A 15,061-nucleotide genomic window follows, 5' to 3' on the forward strand; every position below is an offset into this window, starting at 1 on the left:
TAATATAGATATATATAGAGAGATATTTATATATATATATATATTAAGTTATAGTGATAGATCATTTAACAGCTACACAAGTTGCATCACTGAAAATGAAGTCAATACTTCATTTCATTAATACTTAGTACTTCAATACTTCATAAAGTACAAAGTCAACACTTCAGAGAAGTCAAATAATTAACTCATTATTCAAATAAGTTGAATTCTTTTATTTAAAAAAACTTTAATTTAAAAAAATAAAGCACATAAAGTGATTAGTAATTACAATATTAGCTTATGTTGTTGTCATAGGTCAGTAAGGCAAGGGGTGCTATTGTTCTTGTTTTCCAGAGGCGCAATCTATAGCCAAGAATTTGACTTCTGCTACACCCTTTCTATAGGGCATTCATACATTCACAGATCATAATTGTGACCTGAACAAGAGAATGAGCAATCTTTAATTTAGTATCCCTAGAGGTATAATTTGTTATGGGAACATGGAAGATTTTGTGACCCGATAGATGTAAGGTGCACCAGTCACCATTTACTACACGGGGAGTCTTCGGTCGGCTGCATTCGAACTCCCGTTCTCAGGGACTTGAGTCCAGCCCCCTGCCAACCATGCTATCCCGGCCCACTACTAGTTTATAAATAAATGGTATTTTATTCCAACTTCAATTAAAGTATTTAAAATTCATAACAATAAGTGAAATATTTAGGAAAAAAATGTGTTTACCAATTCAATCACAAGACTAGAAATTAGAATGTAATAAGCAATTTTTACTCAAAATGATTGCTATATGTAATAAATAAAAATTTTACTATTTTTTTTAATACAAAACACAAAATAACTAACACTTGTGGCTTTCCTTAGTCAGAAATTGAAAAAGAAGTACAAGATAAATTTGAACTTATTGGACACTTGGCGATTGCAGTAGGAATTTGCAATGATAAAGTGCAAACGTGGTGGGAGAACAAAATTACATTAACCTAAACCGCAATTCGATATTCTTTTTTTCCTCGTCGACTAGCCACAATGAATAAAATAAAGTAAATAAATTAATGAATGCTTCTGCAGGTGTTCTTAATTAACATTTTCATTCTTTTTCGAAATAAATTATTCATCTTATCTCCTTTAAAATTAATTAGATAAATGTATATTATTTTTACCTGAATGAAAGAAAACTTTTTTCATGCAACTTGCGTTATTCTGTAAGCTTGTGTTGCTCATTTGGAAATTAATTTGTTAGTTTGCGATGAATAAATTGTTGTAAAAATAACTCATTAATTTCTTTTTGTATAAAAATTTTTTATTTCTTTTGATAACATAATTCTTTTTAAATAACTTATTTCATTCCTTTTATTAAGCTTAAAAGGGGGCTTTCTCACTAAACAAAAGGAGATATTCAATGATTAGATTAGTGATTCTCAACCTTTTTTTTTTGTTGTCATGTCACACTTTTAACAATTTCGAAATTTGACAGCACATAAAGAAAAAAATAAGTATTAAGTTGTTTATTTCTCTATAATACACTGTGTAAAATAGTTTATGATAATAATTCTGAATGTAAAATAAAATGTACTACAAAAACAACAGTTCATTATTAAGGGATTAATTACAAATTAACTGTTCTTTTTATTTTTTTTCTATTTATTAATTGTCAGAGGGTTTTTTATAGTTAGTAATTGTTAGTTTTTTGCTAATTATTAATTTTTAGCTTTTTTTGTCAGTTATCCTTTGTTAATTTGTTTTCTTTTGTTAATTAATAATTTTAATAGTCATTAAATTTCTAACTATTATTAACATTCCAAGATTTTCACACCGCTAAAGTGTGGAAAAATTATAAAAAGTATGTATATAATATCGTTTGGCTGACCACCTGACCAGAACATCTGCTCCTGCACACCAGAGCCCAAGGTCAAGAAAACTGAGATAGGCACAGTAGGCCTTGGCCCTCTATGGGCTGTCGCGCCACTGAGTTTTTTTATGTATATAATATATATATATATACATTTCTTTATTTTAAACTTTACTTGTAACAAATAAAACATTATAATTTTCACTATAGCATTTTTAAAATTTGGGGGCACACAAAAGTTCCGCGGCACTGAGGTTGAGAATTACTAATCTGATTACTAAAAAATTTATAGTTAGAAACATATTTATTCTCAACTCATTGTGAAATAGATTAAAAACTTCTAACTATGTTTTCTACGATTGTCTAACTTTAAACTCAGAATAAATAAAAAAATTTGATTTTTTTTACTTAAATTTTTTTTAAAAAACTAATTTCATTCATTTTATTAATCTTAAAAGGAGGCTTTCTCACAAAAAGAAATTTTCATTGATTAGGGCATTTTTTAATAAAAATTGTTTTAAATATTTTACAAGAGTAAAGAAAAATTAAAAATAGACATAATTTGACAATACATACTTTAGATACATTTGCTCCAGGAAGAAAATAAACATTTCCATTATCTAGAAAAGAAAAATATATTGTATTAAAACTGGGTTAATATTCAATTTCCTGACTTTTCCAGGTTTTCTAGATATATTTTTAAAAATTTCTAGTACAATACGGAAGTATGTACCAACAGATTGTGACATAAGGTAAAAAACTTCGAAAACTTTATGTGCACAAAATCGATCATACATGTTTTGTATTTAACATAATTTTTTTTAAACAAGATTTATAATTAAATTACCTACCAATGAAGAATATCTCATTTTTATAGTAATTAATTTAAGAAAAATCTTAGTTCTTACAAGAATAGCGATGTTGGATTTTTAAAATCACATAAATATGAATCACAATATTGGATTTTAAATTCGCGTGAATAGGAATCACGTTACTGGATTTTAAAAACGCATGAATACGTATCGCAAAATTAAATTTTAAAAACGCATAAATATACATCATGAAATTGGATTTTTAAACCATGTGAATATGAATCACAACGTGTAACTTTAAAATTAGGTCTATACGAAAATTGATATTAAATATTCAAATCTCGTGAATATGAATCGCGATATTAGCGGATTCCAGCTCAGCTCCAAATATTCAAAATGGCGAAAATCTGCCAAACCAAAAAAATCATATTAGCAGAAGAATCATGTGCATGTAAATAACTTGTCAGCAGGAATTAGCAAAAGTTTTTAAATTTGAAGTTTAGATTGAGGAATTCCGTGTAAGTTTCATTGGATTATAAGTTTTTGATTAACGAAAAAGTCAGAGAACCAATGCTCTTGAAAAACATGGAATTCCGCGATACTCCCCAAAAAATCATATACCCAGCTTTTAATTTTTAGACCCGGTAGGATAATACAAGAAACACGGAATTTCGGGGTAACACCTGTGATGTCACAATAGGCATTACATATTTCCCAGCTTTTAAAATTTCTTTACTTTCTCAATCTTATTTTTTTTTAATCATTCTTAAACGAACTTTATTTAAAATAAAACAATTGTTTAATTTTTATTACATCTTATAAAAAGCGAATATAAAATATTTTATTCTTTTCTTAATAATCTATGTAACGGATAATTTTTTATTTCTATACTAATGTAAAACTCAGTAATTCACTGTCCCGATTAAATCGAAAGTCCATTTTTAACTCTCTATTCTCTATTTCTTGCCACAAAATGTTTTTAGTTACATGGTTATACTAATCTCACAGTCTTTTTTGCGATTCGTATTCGCTAAATTTTTTAAAATTTTCATATTGATTATGAGGAATTGACTTTATTTTTGGCTATGTAATCTGCCGATAAATTGCCAACCATGGATCTCTTCCCATGCTCCTAATTATCCGCGGGGAACAATTAATTTACTTTCGAATTATTGGCGATTGTACCGGTCCCAACCGAGGAATATCTATCCTAACAGAAATTCCCGATGTTAAGATAATTATTTTCTTGATAAGTTTAAGGGTTGTTAAAGGGCTTTCTTGATAAGTTCTATTCCTTATTTTTCTAATTTTGGAATGTGGCCAAGTTTGATTCAAGTTCTACATAATAAATTAGTTTTTTCTAAATGATTTTATTCATTTTTCTGGAATGCCTACATCAGATCCAAATTAAGATGTAGCTGAAACACCCATAATACTCCACCATGGACTAAAACTGCTACTAATACCCCTGTGACAATGCAATTGACAAAATACAGTGAATGACAAAAAATTAATATTTGTACTTTATAGATTACATTTTATTTTGATAAAAATTATAACTCCAAAATACATAGAAAAAAAGGCATTAATAACAATAAAAATATATCATGTAAAAGAAAAAATATATAATTTTGTCTTACTTAGACAACACCTAAAATTTTTGTTTTAATCCTGCAATTTGTGATTCAAAAACAGTAACTTCTGAAGAAATATCACGGTTTAATTTTGTATCTGTTTAATTTAATTTTATACATTGCATCTGCATGTTGTGAATGATAAAAAAATGGAGGAAAGTGAAATATTTAAAATAAAGTGTAGTCTTTACGTAAATTAAAATACAATTTTCTACATAATTTTTAAAGATACTGAAGAGATACAATCATAATCTCACTCTATCAATGAATCATTTACTTATTATTAATAAAGATTAACTTACTATTAACATAAATAAGTAAGGTTCAAGAAAATGTGGCAACAATTGTTGCCAAATGTTCTACAAATACAGCTAAAATCAAATGCCTAGGTGAGAAATTTGTTGCCTTGAAATATAGGAAATATTAACGAAAAATAGTTTTTTCATTGAATTTCATGCTTTAAAAAAATACTGTACTAATTTTATTGTTTGGAATTTAAATTTGTGGTATTCAAATGAATAACAGAAAGAGCCGATACAAAAGTTTAAAATTTAAATTTCAAATTTTCATGCTGTGCTGTGCTTTTAAGCACTGACATTTTGATTGTTCATTAATAAAATATTTTTTGCTTGTTTAGAATTGACTTTATTAGAAATTTCATAATTTTTAAATGATTAATTTTTAATGTGATATGCATTAGTTCTTACTTTATCCATTTAACTCATTTATTTGGTCTCAGCATTTTAATCTCTATGTTGAATCTATTTACTATTATCATTTTAGCTTTTTTTCACTTACTATTAAATAAACACTAATCTTTAATCATTACGGGCTAATGAACCTGATTAGTTTAAGGGTGTTATAGATGACAATAATTAATTATTAATGTGCACCATGAATTATGAAATTGTAAAGTTTGATTTTTTTTTCTCAAGTTTGACTACACTCTTAAGTTTTTGGACCACTAAATTAATATGTAGGTGGTCCTATTGGACCACTAAATTTTCATTGCTTGTGTGACCCTTATAAATATGTAATGTAAATTCAAAAATAAACATCCTCTTTAAGATTTGATAACAATAATAAATGCTAAAATTTAATTATTAAATTTATTACTATTTTTTCCTATACACAAATACTCTGCATTACAGATACTACGATTACAAAATCATCTTGCAAAAACTAATAAATATAAAAGCATTCTGAATTCAATAGTGATTAAAATCTTATTTAATCAACTAACTAAAATAATATTTCTAAAAATCTGACTTTTCAGTGATGTGATTTTTTTTCTATTTGTATTTCTTTTATTGAATAAAAAATTAAAGCAAATTTGTTAAAAAAAAGCAAAGAAAAAAAAAGATATTTCTAACCCTTTATTATGAAGAAAAGAAAATCAAATCATAAACAGAGAGAAGAACATTAAAATTTTTTAGGAATGTACGTCTTCACAAAACCAAAGCATAATTAGTTTGAAAACTTTTAATAAAATATACAAAAGTAAGTATGAAAACAAAAGTAAACAATGATGTTAACACCAAAAGCATACAAGGAAAAAATTAAGAAAGAGCTAATTATGTAACTATCTTCTAATATCGTTAAGTACAATAAATAAAATAATGGAAAAAATAAAGGGTAAAAAACGCAATATATCTGTTCATTTATTAAAAAATAAAATTTTAAAACAAATGTATTGTTTTATAATTTCCATGTTAACAGCAATTCCCCTGCTTTATGTGGATTCTTATAGACAAGTTTAATTAAATTCATTAGTCAATCCTCTGAGAAAGAGCAGTGTTTCCCAAAGTGCGGTATATTGGTTCGAGTACCCCCAGAGGTACTGGAACAGTGTAGCAGGGGTACACGTTCTAATGCGAAATATATTGCAACAAACAAACATTTTGAAAATTTTTATTTAAAGAGAAAGCTAGTCATGAAAATTTACAAATAAGTATTTTTCTATTCNGTCAATCCTCTGAGAAAGAGCAGTGTTTCCCAAAGTGCGGTATATTGGTTCGAGTATCCCCAGAGGTACTGGAACAGTGTAGCAGGGGTACACGTTCTAATGCGAAATATATTACAACAAACAAACATTTTGAAAATTTTTATTTAAAGAGAAAGCTAGTCATGAAAATTTACAAATAAGTATTTTTCTATTCACTATTTTTGAAGAGTTAACAGTTAATAATAAGCGGTGTCAACAGCGAGTTGTGATTTTTAACTTAGGTGCAATTTTTTTATAGTAAAGGTTTGTAATAATTATTTTGATTATTTTTATAAAATATAATTCTTATCCCTAACATAGAATATGGATCGCTGACTAGTGCAGTAGAGAACCAATTAACTGGGATGCTCGAGATCATTGCTATCCCAGATGTCTGAATTTCCCGGTTCTCTGGATCGGCGAAAAGTGCCGTTAATCGATGTCTTATCAACCCAAATTACAAGAAAAAAGTCAAACACATTTTAAAATAAGAAAAAAACGAAAAGATCTGATAAATTTTTTTAAAAAAATGGTAGAAAAATAACATTTGAAAGGATAAAAACATTTGCAAGTTTAGACAAGAAAAACAAGTTTAAAAAACACAAAATTTGCATATTTATTTTTTGATAATAATTAAAATCCCCAAATTAAACATAAATAAAAACATAACAAAAATAAAACCAAATTTAACAAAATTAAAATAAAACAAAACCAATGATTAAAAAACGCATTGTATTTCATACTTAATTATACAGGGGGAGGGGGAACAATAAAAGGAAAACTTATTAATCTACATAAAAACACTTGAAAATTATCGAACGGAAACTATATTTAAAAAAGGCACTAACATATATATTAAAAACCTGGAACAAGGCAGGATATTATAAGATCAACGGAATTAAAAAACAAAAAAAAAAAACTTAATNAAACGCATTGTATTTCATACTTAATTATACAGGGGGGAGGGGGAACAATAAAAGGAAAACTTATTAATCTAAATAAAAACACTTGAAAATTATCGAACGGAAACTATATTTAAAAAAGGCACTAACATGAATATTAAAAACCTGGAACAAGGCAGGATATTATAAGATCAACGGAATTAAAAAACAAAAAAAAAAAACTTAATGATAAAATTTTTGAATGAAAAGAATTTATTGAGTACGAAATTTATCTTAAAAAGAAAAAAAAACTGAAACGCAGTGGAATCAGAAAAACAGAATCAAAATTAAAAAAAGAAAACATCAAGTTTCTCTCTCAAATAATTCAGTTCCCCGACGAATCATCGATATGTCTAATAATGTGAAACAGATGTTATTATGTATTGCAAGTCGATGTGTCCACTGATATTGTGAATTTTGCAAATCTTGTGGCGTTTGTTAGATACGAAAAAAAACAAGAAATTCATAATGACTTTTTTTTTGTCAGCCTTTATTAGGTCACACAACAGAAAATATCTCTAATGTTATCATTAAATTTGTGCAAAGAAAACAAAATTGCTTGGAATAGATGTGTAGGAATAAGCACAGATGGAGCAAAAAATATGGTCAGAATTAATAAAGAACTTATTGCGAGAATTAAAAATGTTGCACCAAATGTCATATCCGCATATTGTTGCACACACAGAGAGGCTTTGGCCACAATTAAAATGCCCGCTGATCTACAGAAAGTTCAGGATGAAAATGGGGGGAAGAGATGGGGAATATCGAAAATTGTTTTAAAAGCTTGGCAGAGCACTTTTCTTTTCATTGCTCGTATTTATGTCTTTTGAGTTTTATCATCTTTCTCAACTAATTTTTTCTATCTTTTAATCTTCAATTCTGATCTTCTGCTGCATTTTTTTTAATTATTATTTTTCTTTTGCTAAATTTTTTGCTTTGTTTATACTATTTTTGTTAATTTTTTTGTTTTGTTTATACTATTTTCGCTAATTTTTTTTGTTTTGTTTATACTATTTTTGTTAATTATTTAGTTTGATTTTAATTTTTGTCTTTTTGAAATTTTAATACATTTTAATGCCTCCCGTTAAGAGGAAAAATTATACAGCTGCATTTAAGGTGTCAGCAATTAGAAGAGAGAAAGAAACTATGAGAAATGGCTTCAAAAAAGCTGAAATCATCCGGGGACAAAATGAAATCGAAAGTGATGCTGAAGTGTGAGTGATGAGGATGAACCCGAAATAAGCAATGAACTAATAAACCTATTTTGCTCTTATACAGAGGGTTCTGATTTTGATGGATTTTAAGTTCAGTGATATGAATATATAGTGATATGGGATATCTAAATAAATTATTCTTTAGTTTGGATTTTTCATCAAGTCAAAATTTGCTTGGATTTATCGTTTATTTCAAAAACAAGATTTTGGACGGCTGATCCAAAATCTTGGAAAGGTAAGATTGTTTCATTTTTATTTTTAGCAATGTTCATGGTTTTTGATTTATTAATTATAATTAGCAAAAAAAAAAAAAAAAAAAAAANAAAAAAAAAAAAAAAAAAAAAAAAAAAAAAAAACAAGTCAACAAGAAATTACAAAAAATAACAATTAATGTAAAAAAAAGTAACAATTAATAGCTAGAAAAAAAAGAAAAACAGAATAACAGTTAGTAACTAATAAAAAACAAAAGAACTGTTAAGCCAGGGATGGGCAAACTACGGCCCGCTGGAAGGTTTTATCCGGCCCGTGGATAGAATTTTAATTTGCCGATCAGTGGCAAAATTAAAATTATTTTTGTTTTTCCTTTTTTAACAAAGTACTGATGACCTTTTTACTTTCTCTATTTTTGTTCTGCAAAACATAAATTGATGGAAATAGTTAGCACAGACAGCTTCAATTGGTAAGATGCTGAAAGCAGAAGTTCGTCATAGAATAGCCTTAGATTGGCTCTAACTAGCGTTTGTCTTTCTCGTGGAATCTAATATAGGTAAATTGTACTTCACATTTGGCAGACTGCGCATTTTAAGAACCAACGAGCGGACAATCTAACAATCATCTGAAGCAGTTGTTTCTAAATATGCCAAAGTTTTTCAAATCATTACCAAAAGCTAGTTTCCAAATTTTAATACTTCATGCCCAGAAAATCAGCGCTATGTTTGCTTAATCTTACATATGTGAACAAGAGTTTTCAACTATGAACCTTAGAAAATATCATTTCAGAAGTGGACTAACAGAAAAGCATTTAGCCTTGTTCCTTAAAATAAGCACATCTCACTTCGAACCTTAATATAAGGAACTTTTAAAAATGAAATCGCAATTTCATTCATCTCACTAAATATTTAAATTAAAACTTGTATATCGCTTTTTTTTTTTAAATTTTGAAAGTTTTATTTGGCCCACCAAACATTTTTTTTTCTCGATTTTCGGCCCTCGACCAAAAAAGTTTACCCATCCCTGTATTAAGCGATGTGAGGGAAAGAAGGCGAAATAAGAACTGCACAAGTCGCAAGAGCTAATTAATCACTTAATAAACATACTGTTGCTTTTGTAGTACATATTATTTTACATTCAAAATTATTATCGAAGACTATTTTACACAGCGTATTATAGGTAAATAAATAACTTTTAAACTAATTTATTTCTTTGTGTGCCGTAATGTGTAAACTAATTTATTTCTTTGTGTGTGTAATTTATTTCTTGTTGTGCAAATTTCAAAATCGTTAAAAGCATGCAGCGACAAAAAAAAGTTGAGAATCACTGTTATAAAGAAATTAAAGAAATCACCAGGCACATTTAAGGCAATCTTATCTGAATTTTCTGGAATATCTACCAAGCCTGCAAAAGTAAAAAATAAAAATTAACAAAAGTACAAATGACCAAAAAGGGAGTGATCAAAATCATACTTAAGTTTTACCTATATTGCTTGCCCAAGACAAAACAGTTCCAACATCATGCACGCCACCTTCAATTATGTAAGTAGTTTCTGAAGAAATAGTCCAACCAACAAGTGGATAAAAACCTATAAAGAAAAGAAACAGTTCATTTTAGTTAATCAATGCACATATAGCAAAGTATAAAACTATTTTGTTTAAAAAAATACAAAATTTTATTTTCTTTAAAATCTTAATCTATTGAAAGATTTAAAAAAGTTTTAAAACCTTTATCACTGTGTTTAGTTGATGAGTAGCTGCCATACTAGCTAGAATTATCTTTTTATTGGACAAACATAATATGAAAGATAATAAAGAAAAAATAACTATTTTTCAATTTTATATTTGATATTCATTATATTATTCATATCTTATAATCTTATTCAGAGCAAATAAGTGGTATTTTTTCAATTTTTAATCTTATTTTTTTATAGCTTCCAGCTTTGGTCCCCTTTTCCTCTTTCAAACAGTTCTAATTAATAGAATACCCAGCCACAATTTTCTCTAAAAATAGGTGAAATGGCAGTACCGTCTGTTATAAAATAGTTATTTCATCACTAATCTTTCAATTCAATGATTCACTATTTATTATTTTAGCCACTGGATGGCGCTGTTTAATTATGTAAGGTAAAATTGTTAATAAGTTTCACTTCACTACTCATCTATCCTCCACCTTGTTAAGAGCACTAGCTCATCCACTTATATTTACTAATTATGTTTATTTAATAATAAACTCTTATTTTTTAAAAGGCAATCTGAATTTTTTACTAAATTAATAATGCCTTAGTTCATTGAGTAACTCACACTAGATATTCCTGCAATATTGAAGCAAATAAATTGAAGACAATACAAGTGACCATGCATTGTGATTATCAACACTGTCTTTGAGAATGCTCTCAGGGGGACCTTGAGAAATTAACTTTTTATAAATTGTATATCAAACATAAGAATAAACAATGTTGCATTATATATTTCTTAAAATAAATATATATATTATATTATAATCATGTAAAAAGTATTCATTTTTTTTCATTAACAGTGATTGATTATCATGCAAACACCAACAATTAGAATAGTTTATCACCAGAAAAACATATTTCAACCAAAATCTACGTTAAAATGAAGTTTTTAGGTACTCATCTCTCTAAGTCATAATGTCTTTAAAAATGCTTGACCACCACCAACTCTGTTTAGTATTTATAATTAGTTAAATAAAGTAATATTTGAAAGAGTTTAGAATTACCCAGCACTATGGGACAGCAACTTTTAAACTGGTTATGTCTGATGTGCATTGAAAGATGTTTTATTAACTAACTTTAATAGTTTGAAGAAATAATTCATATCTTTTAATTTTCTTTTTATTTGTTAGACCTTTTTTGTTTTTATTTAACTATTTTTATCAGCTTCTGGGTTATGAAAATTATTTTATTATTTGAGAATTGCAACTGGTTAGCATCTCAATTTTTTTTATAAAAAAAATATGCATAGTTACATCTGCTGAAAGGCTTTGTTGGGCCAAAACATTTTGCTTCACTTTCTATATAGCCCGCCAAGCATTATAAAATACAACAGTGTTCCTTAAAACTGAATAAAATTAATTTTAATCAACAAAAATTTTCATAGAGTAAACATTGCAGCTTTATTTTACATTTGTACAGTTTTTCCATACTTTATTTATTTAATGCATTTTTGGTAAAAACATTTTATACTTAGCAGATATTAAAATAATTTAAATAAAAAGTCTAATATCTATTTGATTTTTTCTACTACAAGTCTTTGATTTAAGCTATTTGTATTGTAGTGTTGCTACAACTCTCTTTCTTTTTAGTTTTTTTATAAATGATTTTTTCTAGAAAAAGTCAAACAATTTGGTTTTACCCTACAAGATGAGTAAATAAATAAATAACTGACCTGCCCTTAATAGGGCATAATTCACAATTCAAGAAAGATTAAGTTTCACAACATAATAGGCAATGATACAAACAAACTACAACAATAGGCAATGATACAAGCAAATAAGTTATACAATGATTCACTAATATCACAATAAACAACCACTAGAACTGGGTGGGCCGCAACAACAAAATTAAAACCATTGTAAATAAACCATAGAAAAGTAAAATCTTGCAAGGGGATAAAACACCAGTATAAGGCAGCCCAGTATAAAAGATGATTTTAAAAATGAAAAAAAAAGGAGTAAAAGGTGTTGAGATAGATAAATCTAAGAGAACGATGAAACCAAGAAAATTGTAAAATCAAAAGCCAAAATCAGAAGAAGTTAAAAATCATAAGGGCCTGTAAAATCTAAAATCAAACAATAAATTAATGCTAAGAACAAGAAAATTGATTAAAATTCAAAATTAAAACAGCCTAAAAAGTACAAAACTCTAGTTAAAACAATCACAACATCAAAACAAAATCTGAGTATACAATTAAAATTCAGCAAGTTGAAAGATGATGTAACGTGATAAAAACAGTGAGACACCCAAATAAAATGAGATATTGGTAAAACCTAAGTGGGCAAGATAAGTGATAAAGTGTCTGGAGCAGGCAGGTTCTGATGCTAGGTGATTATATTTGCTAGTACCTCTTCAAGCGTGGTCTTGATGATTGTTTTGATTTTATTCCTGCTGGCCAACTCTGTGCAACACTGATGTTGACTTTTACCTTCAAATTGATCACCACAGAGTGTCTGGAAGTGGGCGTAGTCAAATACGAGGTGGTCTATTGTCTGTTCAATTTGGCAATAGTTATAATTAGGAGTTTTGTTAAATAACCTGTTTTGGTGTACCCCCAGTTGAAAATTGATTTAGATAAAAGTCAGCCTGCAGACGCCTTATTGAAGGGTCCTTGAAAAATTTAAACGTCTGCCGGCCTCTGCCACTCTTGTTTCCACTGTTTCATATTATGAGCTTTTAAAAAGGCTTTGATCTGGGCGGTTGTACTCAGGACCTCAATATTGACCTGACCGATGCTAGTGGCCTGTTTGGCTGCTTGATCCGCCTCCTCATTGCCTCTAATCCCGCAATGCGCTTTTACCCAATGGCATTTAATATTTTGTCTCTACAGTGATTTCGTGTTTTCGATGATGGCAAGTTTAGGAGTTGGGTCGCCAAGGGCCTGCAAGGAGGAGAGCGAGGCAGTGTATATTGCAGCATGTTGATAGTCCCTCTCTGCAAGCCAAAAGAGAGCATGAATAATGGCCATCCTACAAGATGAGTAAAACCGGGTACACATGTTAAATCTACGGAAAATTTAGAAATACTAGAATTTTAATGAAAATGTAACAAACTTTTAATTTTATATGGCAATCGAATAAAATTATGCATGTAATATATTCTAAGCCGTACTCAAGGGGGGAGAGAAAAGAGAGGGACAATTGTCTTAATGAATGTACTATTTATTAATGTCTTTTTTCAATAGAAAATTGCAGAAATTTTTTTTTATATCTATTTAAAAACTAGTTTCAGATAAAGAGTCTTCATAAATATTACAAAATATGAAAATAACGCTTTTTGTGCTTCAGAAAGAAACCCACAATAAATTTTGTCCTGTGTCCTTTAAAACCTTCGTTCAGCCTTGGATGTAGTTATCTTCTTCCACTACAGCACTACAGCTTTTATAAGCCCAGAATAGAAACACATCAAAAGGGGCCATACTAAGTAGTACCCGGTTTTATACCATGAGCAGAGGTATTCAAAACGAAGCAATACAAAGCTACTTATTGGGCCACATCTTTATTGTTTGTAAGGTTATGAATCTTTAGTAAATGTAAAATAAGCTGATATAAAAATTATTTTAATAACTGTAATGACGAATAAATAAAGGTAGCTTAAAATCAAGAAAACTTTACAAAGTTCAAATAGTAAAACAAAATTATCTACACAGATCACAGTTTACAAATCACAGTTACAGATTAATTAACAACCCACCAATATGGTCAATACCGTCCTTATGCAAGGGCACACACGGGCAGTGGCGGGGGGCTTTAGGCACTTAGAAGGCCCTTCAGAATCTTACTTTTTATAAATTTTATTAAAAAAAAGCTAAGAATAAACAACATTACATTATATTTTTTAAAATAAATATATTCTATTGTTGAAAGTGTGCATCCCCCCCCCCTACAAATAGTGATTGATTATCATGCAAACACCAATAATTTCAATATTTTAACAACAATAAAACTTAAAAAGCAACTGAAATCTATTTTTCTACATTCCAATGAAAATTTTAAGCATTTGGGCATTGAAAGATTTTTAATAACTGTTTAGTTAAACAAAAGAATGCATGCCTTTTGAATTTATTTCAATTTGTTATACCTTTATGTTTATTTGATTCAATTATTTTAATTAACTTCCATGCTTTTGAAAATTATTTTATTATTTAAGGATTGCAACTGGTTAGTATCTCAATTTTTTTTTTTTTTTAATTATGCTTACCTTAAAAATGTTTGAGTTTTCAGGGTAATCAAAATGAGTTTAAATTTGTTAAAATTTTTGCATCATATCTTAAAAATGATTTATTTTATGTATAAGAAGTTTTTTAGTTTGTTTTTAAACATTATCATGTATAGGGATCTAAAAAATTTATAGGGGTCTAAAAACTGTTATAGGGATCTAAAATATTTTGTGCCCGTAGCGGGCCCTGCATGCTATTAAGATGCCCCTGCATATGGTCTGTCCTTTGTCGTGATTAATAAAGTTTAATTTAGAGTTTGTCCACTAGAGAACCGAAATAATTTTGCCAAAATTGAGGAACCTTATTTTTCTCTAATCTTCCCTATATATAAAAATGGAAAGATTTTTTACTTCTCTAATTCAATTTAGATTTTAAGTAAGAAAAGATTATGGTGAGACTAAAATTATGGTGTTCATTGTCTTAGAAAGTCATACCTAGGTTATCATCTATTAAATTAAAAAAGTTAAA

At 28.2% G+C, this 15,061-nt stretch overlaps 1 protein-coding gene across 7 annotated transcripts in view; it reads right to left on the reverse strand.

Moving 5' to 3' along the window:
* The window catches only part of LOC107446168 (glycerol kinase 5), a 97,267-nt gene that overhangs the window by 15,357 nt on the left and 66,849 nt on the right, over positions 1-15,061 (reverse strand). For all 7 annotated transcript variants that reach the window (XM_071188011.1, XM_021148581.3, XM_043044409.2 and 4 more), the window contains 3 exons: positions 10,120-10,224; positions 9,990-10,040; positions 2,418-2,461 (listed from right to left, as the gene is read on the reverse strand). In XM_071188011.1, the coding sequence (XP_071044112.1) occupies positions 2,418-2,461; positions 9,990-10,040; positions 10,120-10,224 (200 nt within the window). The remainder of the gene's footprint in view (positions 1-2,417; positions 2,462-9,989; positions 10,041-10,119; positions 10,225-15,061) is intronic.

The sequence above is a fragment of the Parasteatoda tepidariorum genome, chromosome X2, assembly GCF_043381705.1.
Source record: "Parasteatoda tepidariorum isolate YZ-2023 chromosome X2, CAS_Ptep_4.0, whole genome shotgun sequence".
Lineage (NCBI taxonomy): Eukaryota > Metazoa > Arthropoda > Arachnida > Araneae > Theridiidae > Parasteatoda > Parasteatoda tepidariorum.